The sequence below is a fragment of the Mesoplodon mirus genome, assembly GCF_964341445.2.
Source record: "Mesoplodon mirus genome assembly, chromosome: 14".
Taxonomy (NCBI): domain Eukaryota; kingdom Metazoa; phylum Chordata; class Mammalia; order Artiodactyla; family Ziphiidae; genus Mesoplodon; species Mesoplodon mirus.
The window spans coordinates 70682560-70698609 of record NC_138990.1 but is presented as its reverse complement, the minus strand read 5'-3'; the positions used below and the strand labels follow the sequence as shown (position 1 = coordinate 70698609).

The 16050-nt window shown below is 33.1% G+C and overlaps 1 protein-coding gene across 8 annotated transcripts in view; it reads left to right on the top strand.

Annotated features, from left to right (window-relative positions):
• CCDC88A (coiled-coil domain containing 88A) overlaps window positions 1–16050 on the top strand; it is a 123678-nt gene that overhangs the window by 82158 nt on the left and 25470 nt on the right. For all 8 annotated transcript variants that reach the window (XM_082643248.1, XM_082643249.1, XM_082643247.1 and 5 more), the window contains 7 exons: window positions 290–1360; window positions 2699–2826; window positions 5836–5974; window positions 7930–8094; window positions 11688–11849; window positions 12954–13231; window positions 13463–13606. In XM_082643248.1, the coding sequence (XP_082499374.1) occupies window positions 290–1360; window positions 2699–2826; window positions 5836–5974; window positions 7930–8094; window positions 11688–11849; window positions 12954–13231; window positions 13463–13606 (2087 nt within the window). The remainder of the gene's footprint in view (window positions 1–289; window positions 1361–2698; window positions 2827–5835; window positions 5975–7929; window positions 8095–11687; window positions 11850–12953; window positions 13232–13462; window positions 13607–16050) is intronic.

Sequence of the window (16050 nt, the reverse complement as noted above, 5' to 3'; positions counted from 1 at the left end):
TCTCCCGTTGCGGAGCACAGGCTCCGGACGCGCAGACTCAATGGCCATGGCTCAGGGGCCCCACTACTCCGCGGCATGTGGGATCTTCCCAGACCAGGGCACGAACCCGTGTCTCCTGCATCGGCAGGCGGACTCTCAACCACTGCACCACCAGGGAAGACTGGTTTTAGCACTTTTTTATGGTGTGATTTCCCTGTTAGTTTTTTTTGGGGGGAAAACTATGTTAGTTAAAATATTTAGTTCATGTTCAGTTAAGTTTTAAATTTTCTCCTTTCTTTTTTTTAATTAGATTAAAATATTGGAACAGGAAAATGAACATCTGAATCAAACTGTATCCTCCTTAAGGCAGCGCTCCCAGATAAGTGCTGAAGCAAGGGTGAAAGACATTGAAAAAGAAAATAAAATTCTCCATGAATCTATCAAGGAAACCAGTAGCAAGCTAAGCAAGATTGAATTTGAAAAAAGGCAAATCAGAAAAGAATTGGAACATTATAAAGAAAAAGGAGAACGCGCAGAAGAACTTGAAAATGAGTTACATCATCTTGAAAAAGAAAATGAATTGTTACAGAAAAAGATAACCAATTTAAAAATTACTTGTGAAAAAATTGAAGCCTTAGAACAAGAAAATTCAGAGCTAGAAAGAGAAAATAGGAAATTTAAAAAAACATTGGATAGCTTTAAAAACCTTAGTTTTCAGTTAGAATCCCTAGAGAAAGAGAATTCCCAGCTTGATGAGGAAAACTTAGAACTGCGAAGGAATGTAGAATCTTTGAAGTGTGCAAGCATGAAAATGGCTCAGCTACAACTAGAAAACAAAGAACTGGAAAGTGAAAAAGAACAACTTAAGAAAGGTTTAGAGCTCATGAAAGCATCTTTCAAGAAAACAGAACGCTTAGAGGTTAGCTACCAGGGTTTAGATACAGAAAATCAAAGGCTACAGAAAGCTCTAGAAAACAGCAATAAAAAAATTCAGCAGTTGGAAAGTGAACTGCAAGACTTAGAGATGGAAAATCAAACATTGCAAAAAAACCTAGAAGAGTTAAAAATATCTAGCAAAAGACTAGAACAGCTAGAAAAAGAAAACAAATCATTAGAACAAGAGACTTCTCAACTGGAAAAGGATAAGAAACAACTGGAGAAGGAAAATAAGAGACTCCGACAACAAGCAGAAATAAAAGATACCACATTAGAAGAAAATAATGTGAAAATTGGAAATTTGGAAAAAGAAAACAAAACCCTTTTCAAAGAGATTGGTATTTATAAAGAATCTTGCATTCGTCTGAAAGAATTAGAGAAAGAAAATAAGGAGCTTGTAAAAAGAGCAACTATTGATATAAAAACTTTAGTTACATTACGAGAGGTAAATATAGTTACTTAAATTTCAGACAAATATTTTTTATATTTTTAACTCAGGGCTCTTTAACTTTTATTGCAGTAATTTGCATCATCTATTTATGGTTCAAAGTAGAAATTTAGAATTAGAAGCAGTTTCCAAGTTTCCTACTTTTGTTAAACTAAGGAGTAAATGTAAATTGTAATTTTAAAGAAATTGTAATAATAAGGTTTCAATGTGTTATCTGACTTATTTATTCATTATAATTTTATACTTTTATCTCAGAGTAATATTAAAACCTTTGATCAAAACTTACTGAATGTGATAGCTACTAGTATTGAATGTGCCAAATACTGGACAGTTTTTACAGCCAATCCTTTATAGGTGTTATCTCCATTAGATTAGAAAACTGAGGTTCAGAGACATTAAGTAACTTTCTTAACACCACAATGGTAGATTTGGATTCCTGGATTTAAATCCAGATCTTTCAGACTTCAAAGCTCCTTGAATTTTGACTTCTAAGCTACAGAATGCAAATCAGATTGAATTTAAAGGTCAACGTTGAACAATTGGTAGTTGGTTGGATCTGTGTGTTGAGAAGAATTCTGAAATTTATGAGTAGATCGACAATAAATTGTTGGTATAGCTCAGGAGATAGCATGCTTGGCTCTTACTTGCTATCCCTATGCTATACTATATATGATAACCTTTTAAGTTCAATTGAAAAATATCTTAGTTAGCATTCTGGCAGAAGCTCACATTGGGAAATATGCCTTTCTGCTAAAGAGGCATTGAGAAGGGACCATTATTATTCTTTCTTTTTTTTTTTTTTTTAACTTTCTGTTGTTCTACAGTCTTACAGACATGAACAGTAGGTTCCTGGTCCCATCTCTAAGAATTCCCCCTAGTTATTCAGTTCAATATCTTAGGCCTCTTCCACTGGGAGAGGGGTCCTTGTGGTGGGAGAAGGGTGTTATATCTAACATATATTCATAGGAAGAAATGTGCAATAAGGTTCTAGTTCATTATTAAATTAATGGATATGTGTTGTTTTCCCCACAGTTTTCAAGCCTAAGGTGTGTAATCACAAGTACAAGTTTCTCCTTTTAGTTTTTAAACACTAAAAAGTTAAAACGAACTATTAGCAAACTAAAAGAAGGAAAACAGTACTCTTTGAACTAGGTGATAATTTTGTTGCCTAACTATTTTTTATTGATGAAGGAAAATGCTCAGCAACAGCATTTCTGTCTTTCCTGGTTTAAATTGTATGTATTCCTGGATGGTGGTAGTTGGAATCTTGGCTGAATTTCTTGGATGTTTATGTTCATAACACTCATGTGAGTTTTGCATTACTTTTAAAATAAGGATTTGGTGAGTGAAAAACTGAAGACTCAACAAATGAATAATGATCTTGAAAAATTAACTCATGAGCTTGAGAAGATAGGGTTAAATAAAGAGCGACTCTTACATGATGAGCAGAGTACTGATGACAGGTGAGTACTAAGTCTATCTGAGAAACAGTGGAAATAATTTTTTTGTTTTTCAAACATTAATTTTGAGACTGAGAAGCAATTAATATATGAAAATAATGTGAAAAACTAAGACTTGACAAACAGAATAAAAATTAACTTATATATTTTAATTTGAGAGTTTTCAACAGGTTTAAAGAGAATTTACCATGGTAAATATAGTCTATCAGTTAATTGGATTTTCAGGTAGTCTACTATTTGCAGTCAAATGCTCTACCCCTGAAGGTAGTCTACTATTTGGCATCTAGTTAGCCACGTGATTCCAGCTAGAATAGAAGTGTGTATTGTTAAGAATATTGTTTTTTGTACACTAGATTTTAATTCATTGGAATTTTTGTAACTATATAATTTGTATTTTTGCTGTCTACCCATTATTACTGTTCTAGTAAGTATATTTTATATTAAATATATATAGGAAAAATTAATGCTGATTATATGGGATTTATTTATGTAATTTTGAGAATATTCAAAGTTAATAGAATAGATTGATACTTTTAAAAGTTAGTTCTATAATAAATAGAAGTAATTTGAGGCATTTATTCTAGCAATCAATTCAAGCAATCTTAATTGAATTAATTACTATATAGATATTTCGTGAGAAAATATTTTTTGAGTTAAACACATCGTTAATGGACAATTTGGTTGACTACCTTTTAATATAGATACTGAATATGCATCTCTGCTTTATTCAGACAGATTTTCTACCTGTCATGTGTAAGACATTTTAAATGTAGAGCAAAAAGTACAGCAAACCATACAGCTGCCTGTTTTAAATTTATAAACCCAGCTTTTGAGGGGCCCTTCACACTGTGGTATCTCTTCCCAAACCTTACTTCATACAATTAATCAATGTTAATTAAGCTTTTATTACCTGCTGATTATCAGGCATCAAATAAATAATAATGTTTCAGCTGGATCTTGAAGAATGACAGAAATTTGCAAGGTGGCAATGGGGAAGGGCATTCCATGCAAATAAAGCACAAAGGTGTGTTGAGCAATCCTGAGTGACATTATAGATGGATTAGAAAAGGGACAAATTTGAAGGTACAGAGACCATGTAGGAAGCTATTAGTAATACTCTAGGCAAGATGTAAATGTATTCATTAATCCACACATTTTCGTTTATAATGAAAGCATTAGATATGGAGATAAGGGTATGTATATTGAAATAAAACTTCTAGGAAAGGGAATTGAGAACAGTTAACAACTATGATCGAATCGGGGGGAATCAGGAAACGAAGTGTCTTAAGCCACTAAACCTGCTTCTTTCTCAGCAAGTAAGTTAACCTTAACATCACAAAGAAAATTAGAGTTCACAGACATAAATTCCCTTAACATTCCATCCCCTCCATCTTGGAATTATGTGTATCTGCATCTGTCTTTACCTCTAATCTCAGATGGTATCCCTAATTCTTTTTTTTTTTTTTTTTTTTTTTTTTTTTTTTTTTGCGGTATGCGGGCCTCTCACTGTTGTGGCCTCCCCCGTTGCGGAGCACAGGCTCCGGATGCGCAGGCCCAGCAGCCATGGCTCACGGGCCCAGCCGCTCCGCGGCATATGGGATCCTCCCAGACCGGGGCACGAACCCGTATCCCCCGCATCGGCAGGCGGACTCCCAACCACTGCGCCACCAGGGAGGCCCTGTATCCCTAATTCTTTTGTTAGTCTAACCTTTTCATCTTTCAGCTGATGTCGTTCCCTCTGACCCCCTTTGAAAATACAATTATTATTAAGATATTTATTCTTGCCATCAAGGAATATACAGTCTAATTATGGAATTGAATATATAAATAGATAGAGTGCAACAAAGTAAATTTAGTGGTGGAATTGCAAACAGAGTGCAATGTGATCACTCTTGTCTTTCTCTTTTAATAGCTCTTTTTCCTGTGCTTTCTCTTTCAATATGGTTTCCTAGGGTTATGTTGTTAAGCCTCTTATCCATTCCATGAGCATTCCTGTCCATCATCTCAGCTAATACCCATATTATTCTCTGCTTACTGGACATCTCTATCTGGACAGTCCAGAACTCAGGCATCACTAATTTAATATATCCAAAGTCACACTCATTACATGCTTTAAAATTGTTGACTCAAGCCAATACCAAAATGAGTGAGATTTGTTCTCTTTTCTCAATGAACTTAAAATCTGGCTGAGCAGAAAATATATACACACAAATTAATTACAGTAAGAGGCAGAGTATGATAAAAGTTTCTCATATTTGTACTTTAGGTTTTTATTTGGTTTAGTCATTGAGGTTCTCAGGTGTAGAAATAGATTAATCCATATTTCCTAGTCTGTGGTTCACTCTCAAAGTGTGTTCATGAACTGTCCTTTTTTGTAAAAAAAAAAAAAAAAAATCTTAGGAATAATATAAATATTCATGAACCCACCATTCAAAAAGATAACTAAAATTTTGACACTCAGATCTATCATCCTCTTCCTGTTCTGTCACCAGTATCTTGTGTCTTAACATATCATTCCTTTTTTTTTTTAGTATTCTGCAAGTACTCTATGCCCTGAACGTAGTCTTCAGTGAGCTTTAAGTCAACTATTCATATGTACTTGTATAAATACATTATAAATTAATATCATAGATGAATGCTTAATAATGTGATAAATCCATCTACTTACTCTTTGTATAGATTCTATTCTTATAAAACTGAAAGGAATATTTTGAGACTCAGATCTTCCAGATGCCTTTTTTGAGTACTAATTTTTGCTTTTGACAGCCTAAAATGTAATTTGGAGCTGTGATTTACTGATTTACTCAGTGATTTTTTGTTTTTTCATTACCAGGAATAGTTTAAAAGGGGGAGTGGGTAGTAAGAGCAGGATAATTTAATTTGCTTCTTTTTTAAAAAGACTATTTTATAAAGTCTGTTTATAATATCAGTATCTGTGGTCATAAATTATCTTTAAAAATAATTTTCTGACCTCCAGTAATGAACTATATTATTTTTATACTTGGATAATAGATACAAACTTTTGGAATCAAAATTAGAATCTACTCTAAAGAAGTCCCTTGAAATAAAAGAAGAAAAAATCGCTGCATTAGAAGCTCGATTAGAAGAGTCCACAAATTATAACCAGCAGTTGCGCCAAGAACTTAAAACAGTAAGTGTGACTTCCTTGGAAAGAATTTTAATTGTCTTTTTTTTTTTTTCTTTTTTGGCCCCATGGCACGGCTTGCAGGATCTTAGTTCTCTGACCAGAGATTGATCCTGGATTGAACCCAGGCCCTGGCAGTGAAAGCACCGAGTCCTAACCACTGGACCACCAGGGAACTCCCTAATTGTCAAATAGTTGGACAGAAAAGTGTAAAGTAGAAAATAAAAATGAAACAATTTTATTAACATTTTGTCTATTCTTCCTTTTTCTTAAATTTTAGAATATTCTTAAACAGATCTTTGTCATGTAGTTTGTAACAAACTATTTTGTCTATACACTATAATTTATTCAATCCTATTTCATCTATGAATCTCCCTCATGCAGTAAGGGACATATCAGAATTGTGAGAGTGGGATGGGGAAGAGGCAGACTTATTTCATTGGGAGGAACTCTCAGTGTGATTCTGACACTTCTGACACTAAAATAGGAGACTGGAAATGGTGTCATCCATCCATGTTATTAAGACGTTGAAAGTATTAAAAAAAAAGTGGAAAATCAGGATCCTAGAACACCTGTTAGGTCACTTGCCAAGATTTAAATTACATTCTATCTTGGCATCTTTTTTTCTTTAGTCTCACATCATTCTTTTCTAACTCAGTAGTAGTAGCAAAGTTTGAGCCATAAGCTTTCTTAAGGTTGCATCAGACATTGAATTATTTTAAACATTTATATCTTTGTCTCAATAGAAAGTTTGGGGTTAATTTAGAAATTTATTATAATCATTTCCTAGGATAAACAAGTAATTCAGGATAAGTATAATAATCATCAATTTAAATTGAAGAGAGCAATTAAGTTAATAAGTTAATAGTTAATTTTGGCTGATTACCAAGTTGTTAGTTTTTTTGTTTTTTTGTCTGCATTGGGTCTTCGTTGCTGTGCGTAGGCTTTCTCTAGTTGCGGCGAGTGGAGGCTAGTCTTCGTTGCGGTGCATGGGCTTCTCATTGTGTTGGTTTCTGGTTGCGGAGCATGGGCTCGCGGCACGCGGGCTTCAGTAGTTGCAGCACGTGGGCTCAGCAGTTGCGGCACGCGGCCCCTAGAGCATGCAGGCTTCAGTAGTTGTGGCACACAGGTTTAGTTGCTCCGCGGCTTGTGGGATCTTCCTGGATCGGGGCTCAAACCCGTGTCCCCTGCATTGGCAGGTGGATTCTTAACCACTGCACCACCAGGGAAGTCCCCAAGTTTTTAGTTTTGATTTTGCTCTCTTAAAGTAGGATTTGGTTATACCAGAAAACCAGAAAACCCTAGATAAGATACATCCTTTGTTTGCTCACTCTTCATAAAAATGAATTACAGAAATTTTATGTGGGTCAGTATCTGAATAAAGAAGTCATTTATTTATTACCATAGGTCATTCTGAGCAACAAAATCCTTCTTAAAAGGCCAGACATATATAGATACTTCTTCAACTTTAGGTATCTTTTTAAGGGGAATTAATATATGTGTCAAGTCTTTATTTGTTCCTGATATGGGAATCTCTTAAATCTCTAAATCAGCTATAAATAGCTCTAAAAACAATTGTTAGTATCTAGCAGCATGTCTATATCCAGTTAATCTATCCTTCAGTGATATTTTCGTCATAAATAGTAGGATCTGAAATTATAAAATATATTGTAGGAACATGGCATATAAGCAGAGTATATTTAATATTTCTACAGGATTTGAATTTTACAAAGCATAAATTGTGATCATAATAATAATGATAATCATGTGTATTACTTTTCATATTTTTAAATGAACTGTCTCTCACATTCACCAGACCATTGTGGAGTCAAACTAATTATGATAAATATTATAACCTTGGTGGTATGTTTTTTCCCCATTAAAATATTATAAATAAACTAAAACAATATTATAAATCAACTATACTTCAATTTTTAAAAATATTTTAAATAAAATTTTAGGTGAAAAAGAATTATGAAGCTCTCAAGCAGAGACAAGATGAGGAAAGGATGGTACAGAGCTCTCCTCCAATTTCTGGTGAAGATAACAAATGGGAGCGAGAAAGTCAAGAAACAACCAGAGAGCTTCTGAAAGTTAAAGACAGATTAATTGAAGTTGAAAGAAATGTAAGTAGTTTAGTAGGAATAAGGTTTTTTAGAAGTAAAGGATCATTGAATATATAACTCAGAAAATTTATCTAATTTGTAGCTTTGTTCATTTTATACTTTCTTGACTGGTTTATTTTTTAATATTAAAAACACACAGAAAAAATAATAATTTAATATTCTTTTCTTCGTCACCCTCATATAAGTCCATCAGCAAGCTTTGTCAACTCTGTCTTGTAAATATAACCCAAACTCATCTACTTCTCTTCATCTCTGCTGCTACCACTCTAGTCTAAGGTACCATTATCTCTCATCTGGACTATTAGAGTATCCTCCTAACTGGCCTGCCCCTTTCCCTCCCAAACTAACCCATTCTCAATGTAGTAACCTAGAGTTATTTTTAAAACATAATCCAGGTCATGTCATTTTCCTACATAAAATCTTCAATGGCTTCCCATTTCATTTATAATAAAATCCATATTCTTTACTGCATCTGTTAGATCCTTTTTGATATTGCCCTGCCTGTATCTCTGACCTTATACCATATTATTCTTCCACCAACCATTCTTATTAATCAGGGGATAATATTATTATTATCTGTTAATATGTGGAAAACATGGAACAGCGACTGGCACATAATAAGTAAATTAATTCTAGTCATATTGGCCTTTTCTGTTTGTTCCTATCTCAGGGCTTTTCTGTTTGCTTGCCCTACCTGGAACATGTGACTGGCTTCTGTTAGCATTCAGGTCTCATAACACATATCTTCTACAAGAGGTTTTCCCTGACCCCTTCCCCCAGTAAAGTAGCTATCCCCAACTTAAACCATTTACTGTCACATCACTGCCTTGTTTAGTTTCTTTATAGAACTTTTTACCGGTGAAATTCTTTTATTCATTGATTTATTGTTTGACTACTATAAAAAACCTCCTTGAACGCAGGTAGCTTGTCCTTCTTTTACATCACTGTGCCTTCAGTATGTAAAACAACGCTTGGTAGATAGCAGATACTTAATAAATACTCACTGAGTGAGTTTACTAAATATTTGACAGTAGAAAATAATCAAACAAATTCAACAACCATTTATCCTTCAAAGATAAATGAGCTTAAAGAACTTAACATGCTAACAAGTAAAATAGTTGTGGTTTTTATTGTTTTGTAGTTTAGTATTAATTGAAAACTTTAAGCCGTGAAGTCAAAAATTAATCTCCTTCATTATTGGTTTCTACTTTCTCATCCAAAAATAATCACTGAACACAGTTTTATCTTCCCAGAAAAATGTTTGTGATTTATCTGTTTATAGACGTATATTTCTTTTACAGATTTACACTTGTGGGATCTTATTTCCATTTTTCAATTATGTTATCTTAGAGATCTATTTTAGCAGATACAGAGCTATATCATTTTATTTACTAACTGTGTATTGTATTATTCCATTGTGTACATGTTACCATAATTTAAATAAATCCCACATCAGTGGACATTTATTTTCAGATTTTGCTGCAGTGAAAATCCATATATAACATGTTCATAGGGTAATAAATTCCTGTCAGTAGAATTGATAGGACAAAGAGCATATATATATATACACATATTTTGGTGTGTATGTGTGTGTGTTTAATTTTTTTAACATCTTTATTGGAGTATAATTGCTTTACAATGCTGTGTTAGTTTCTGCTTTTTAATTTTAATTGATATAATTTTCAGAAATATCAATTTTCAATCCCACTAACAGAATACCTATTTTTTCAGATTAACATTGGATATTACCAGTTTTAATTTTTATTGAAGTGATAGGAGAAAATATTTTGTGTGTTTTATATTATTAGTGAGCTATTTTATGTCTTTTTATGTATATATCAGCCATATATGAATACCTGTGTTTCATTATTCAGTGATATATATGTATAGATCAATCACTTGGATTAATAATTACATTTCAGAAAATTTGGTGTGTAATGTTGTATAAGATAAATCTCTTTTTCCATTGACTTCCTCTGTAAATTTCCATTGGGGGAAAAATTTACCTGGTTGTCGTAGTTTAGCCATTTTAGATGATGGGTTTATAAAGATGGCTACCCTATATTAGACTGGTAACTTTTGTGCATTTGCTAGTACATATATTGTTAACTTCATACTTTTCCATTGTAAACTTTTTCCTGTTCTGAGATATCTAATCTCAGTTATCTCTTCCATTCATTATAGACTGTAGGAATTTTTCTTATTCTTAGGGAATACCCAGACTTATCATTAGAGTTTGTACATTTTGGTTTCTAAAGAGCTGACCTATAATAGTAGTTAACATGTGTAGGTGAAAAATGGTTCACCTCTTTGGTGTATCAAAATGGTATACAAGTACATCATTATTCCATATTATTTTCCAGTGTAAATTTTTTTTTCATCCTTTTTATGTGATCAAATGAACAAAACACAAGTACAATATCAACACCCATTTTTAAAGCATTTTTCTTCCTCAGCTTTGATTTTATGGTATAATATATGGGTCAAATCATGACTTGCCTTTTATGCAGTGATATGTAGTATATATAACCTGAAAGCCTATAAAGTGAATGTTGTCTTCGTCCCATAAGGTAGATATGATAAAAGTGATCTGTTGTGATTCAGTTGTAACTTTTTTTGCATGTTGCAATTATACAGATTCTGGCCTTGTACATTAAAGTTTTGTTTTGGTTTTCTAGAGGATTCTTTGTTTATACTTTTTGATGCTAATTTTTAAATGAATTTTTATTTAGAAATAATCTTGAAAATGTAATATCCATAACAAACATTTTATTATCTATCACATTAAATATAATGATTTACATAGTAATTCAGCTGTTTAACTATAAAATTGAAATATGGCCATATGTATTGGAAAAATTGAAAATAGTATGTTTTGTTTGGATTTGCTCCAGAAGTCCTATAGATGAAATAGCGTTTTAGTGAGTGCTTTATGCCATGGAAAAAAACACTAAAGAAAATACGTAACATCTGTTAGGTCTATTACGGACTAAATTTTTAAACAGATGTCTTAGATTGTTCCTGCTTCTCTTCCAAATATTTGTGTTTATAAAGTACTTAGTTTTGCTGCTACCCCTGGGACCACCACGTGTGTGTGTGTGTGCACGTGCACGCATGTGTGTGTGCACGCGCATGTGCGTGCACGTGCGCACATCTGTGTGTGTGTGTATATATATATATATATATATATATTTACCTTTGGGCAATTTGAAAAGGTACACTCCATTGGCTAGACATAGCCCCATGCACTCTGGGCACTTTTGAACAGCATAAAAACCATTGAACTGACAATCCCATTCTAGTTTTTGTGTTAATAAATATATGTATAATGGAATATGTTATGGACATTATAAAGCAGGCAGAGCACAGACACAGTAGTATATTAAGGTTTTAGTATTGCTTTCTTTTCCTTAGATTAAATATCTTTTTACAGTTTGGGATAGAGGGGAAATGTTTTGTCTTTTTCTCTATTAAGATTGTTGAGATTTTTTTGGATTACAGTGGTAATAAACACTTGTATAACATTCTTGTATTTGTTAAACAGAAATATGTTTGATGCTGCTTTTTTTTAAATATGTGTTTTCTTTATTCAGAATGCTACACTGCAAGCAGAGAAGCAAGCATTGAAAACTCAACTGAAGCAACTTGAGACACAGAACAATAATTTGCAGGCTCAGATTCTTGCACTTCAGAGGCAGACAGTATCATTACAGGAGCAGAATACCACCCTTCAAACACAGAATGCCAAGCTTCAGGTTGTAATGTAAAATTATCGGGATATGCAACAAAACTCTTGAATTATGCTATTATGCTATTAAAATAAGGACGACTAGACATGGTAACATTGTTTCCTAGAGAGAGAATTTAACAATTAGTTGAAGATAAAGTATTTCTATATGTGCTTTGCCAAATTTTCGGATATCAGCATTTTTTAAATGTCAGAACCTCTAAATTAAGTAATAAATGTACTCATCAAATAAAGATTATTTTTATTGACTTTATGGCCTTTTACCCGTTTCATCAAGTTGCTAATAATTAATCAGATAGAAATCCTTGTTTTAGAGTATGATTGCAGCATATCTATTAGTTAAGTTACTGGAAAACAACACAGCATGAGAATTTTGTCTTTGGACTTATCCTTAATTCAAATGATCCATCTTGCACTTAACACTACCAGTGTCTTTTCAAATAGAACAGCCAAGTGGGGGGAAGTGCAACTCTCTGAAACCTCTTAAAAAGCAGTGAAGAAGTTCCCCCTCTGAATCTAAACGTTCTTCTTTCTCTAACTCTTTTCCAAATGATACAGCAAATACTAATTTAATTTAGACTTGAGAAAATTACCAATTGAATATTCACAAGTAATTTTTTACTTCTATCAACTCTCAACTTCTAGAAAATGATAAACTAGCATTTCAAATTTTGTTCTTTTTCATGGAATTGTTGCTAATCACCTTCATTCAAGATAATTTGACCCTGGGAATTCCCTGGCAGTCCAGGCGCGGTTAGGACTCCACGCTTCCACTGCAGGGGAACAAGGTTCAATCCCTGATTGGGGAACTAAGATTCTGCAAGCCATGCGGCTCTGCCAAAAATAAATAAATTAATTAAATTAAATAATTCAACCCAAAACATATATATGATATGTATCTCATACTATATGTCGTAACACCTACCAAAAATCAAAATTAAATGGTAACCTTATTCTTTAGGGTGCTAAAATCCAAATTTTCTCAGTATAATATGAATATATCTGCAGTGATTTACTTAGTGCTTCCTAAAGTTAACATTGTCTTTTACTTTAAAAAAAAGGACATTATAAGCTATTTTTCTTGTGTCTAATACAGTATGCATTCTTGTAGGTTGAAAATTCCACTCTTAATTCCCAAAGTACCTCACTTATGAACCAGAATGCACAACTCCTAATCCAGCAGTCTTCCTTAGAAAATGAAAATGAATCTGTAGTCAAAGAGCGAGAAGACCTGAAATCTCTCTATGATTCTCTGATCAAAGATCATGAAAAGCTGGAACTTCTGCATGAACGACAGGCTTCAGAGTATGAGTCTCTCATTGCTAAACATGGAACTCTAAAGTCTGCCCACAAAAATCTTGAGGTGGAACATAAAGACCTTGAAGATCGGTAATTTATTATCTTTTCTTGTGTTGTTAACTTAAAACCAATTTTCACTGGGTAATATAATAAATTGTATATGTTAAACAGGTCTGAGATAATTTATGTAGGACATATATATAAATTTACATGTTTTATGTGATACATATTAATAAATTACTATTGTTCCCTTTATTTCTAAAATGTTTTCTTTTTTTCTAAGGAAATATTATAAACCAAATACATAACTTTTTTTTCCAGTTACAATCAGTTACTAAAACAGAAAGGACAATTGGAAGATTTGGAAAAAACACTGAAGGTAGAACAGGAGAAAATGCTGCTTAAAAACAAAAACCATGAAACTGTAGCTGCAGAATACAAGAAACTTTGTGGTGAAAATGATAGGTAATAAATATTTATATATTTTAGTTTTGTATTATTCATTATATCCAACGTGTATGTTGCCCCTTTGCAGTACCATCCATAACTTAGAATTTTTTAAAAAGACCCCAGAGCGATAAGTAAATTAACCAACAAAATCATGTAGCTAGTTATAGAATGACAGACGAAAACCTGGATCTTCTGCTTTCTCTCGTTGTTTCTCTCTTGATTTATTCAACTAATTAAGTTTTTAAGCCACATTATATAACAAAATTTCGATGTATGTCGATACCATTTACATACTTTATTGAGACAGAATGTAATGAAACCTGATTCTTTATGTCTTTCTCTTTCTGCTAGTCTGGTATCCTGATTCTTGTCTTTGAAGGTGCTAAAAGTGAGCAGCCTTATAATTTTCTAGCTCATTGTTTGTACTTTTAGTTTTAACTGTCTTAGGTTTTAATGGTCTCATATTGCCATGGGGCAATTATTTTTTAATTTTAAGCCTTGGGAAAATCAAAACTTGTCAACTGGTGATCACCCTACTTCATAAGAGTACATTTTCAAAAAATTTTTAGAAGTCTTTGAAAAATATAAACAGCCTAAACATTTGTACTGCTTTTACATTGCCGTAGCAGAAGTGCTGAAAGACAGCACACAAAATTCAATGGGGATCATTCATTGAATATTTGTCCTATTATGGATTTAATGCAATCTATTTTTAGAATTAAACATCTATTTCTTTTCCTTTATTAAAAAAATCCCTAGGCTTCTAGAGCCATTTTCATTTTCATACTTAGTAATTTTCAATTTTTAGTTTTAATTTTTACAACTAGAAATTCTGTACGATGGATTTGAACTTTAACAAGCTCAACACCAAGCTAGAATCAAGGAACATGTATTTGTACAGTATAAACAACAGAAGACCAAATTGTGACAAGTTATAGGATACAAGGACATATTACGTACATAACATTGGGGAATGCGTTTAGTCTGGAAGTCCCATCTTCAACCTAACCTTTTTTCCTTGTTGGGATTCACACCAAACTGGGACAGTTTGTGAACTTGAGTAGGCCTTCCAGAAATCTGTTTTGCATACATTAATGAAGAGTCTCCAGAAAGAACTCAGCCTAAATGATACGAAGAAATTGAGCATGATGAACTTGAACCAGAAGATTATGCAGGCTTGGAAGGGAAGAGTGCTCCTGAGTAGAGTATTTTCTGTCTCTCAGTGCTGTTCTTGCCCAGCTTTTATGCACTCATGCCTGTGTTCTAAGGGAAGAAAAGGCTTTAAGTAAAACCTGAGAGAGCTCTTTTACAAATAAAAGATATTTGTGAAGACTTAATCTAAAGAACAGTAGTTTATCCATTTCTCTAAATAGCTTAAGTTTTAATCTTAGATAATGCCAAACCAAGAAAGTTGGTGGACTAGGTTGTCTTGGTCTCATTAGAATTATGTTCACTGAATTGCATTTTGGTGTTAACGTTCTCAGCTTTGAGGGACAATGTAAAAAAACTCTCTTAAAGAGGTTATTTTAGTATTTGCCAGTGGGATGATATTGAGGACATTGTCTATTCTACCTCTTTATATCCCCTCCTGCCATGAAGCATTATGTAGCTGTCTATATGCCTCAGTGAGGTTTGCCCAGCTGTTACACACATGGCATGCATTCATACATGGATTCAACCTATTAATGGAGTGTTTATTGTATGTTTCTGGTCTTGCCATTTTACTTTTTTACCAAGTCACAATTTTTTTAAATGTATTATTTTATTATTTATAATTCTTATAAGCTTACTCAAATTCTTTGGAAAATGAGTTGAATTAAATTATTAGATGTTCTGAGCAAGTACCATCCTGAGGTAAAGTTAATTTTGTTTGGCTCCCTCTGCCTTTTGTGGGTTCCTGATCTTAATTCCTTCCATAAGATGAAGGTTAGTAAACTACAGCTAGCTTAGCAGGCCACATCCAGCCTGCAGCCTGTTTTGGTATAACCCCAAACAAAGAACAATTTTTACATCTTAAAACGTTGTGGTGGGGGACAAAAAAAGAAGAGCATGCTGTAGATTGCATGCGACCCACAAAGCCTAAGGTATTTATTACTCTCTGGTCCTTTATAGAAAGAATTTGCTGATCTCCCTCCTAGAGGTCAGTGGACCTTGTTCTAAAGGTATAATAGTGGAAAGGAACAGAAAAGGCTACGCTGTGATTTTTACCAAAAAATCCAAAATTTATCATGAATAATTGAGGACTGCATAAATATGAACAATTCACCACAACTGCAGAAATCTCAATAACTAAAATTTTGATTGAAGTTTGTATATCTCAGTTATCTGGCAACAGATTGATAGATTACCATGTCTCATACTGGATTGATTAATTTGCTCGATCTGATTTTTCTTTATTTTTCATGTTGAATTGTAGAATCTTTGAATTCTCTAGGTTAATCAAAACTGGATTGGTTATT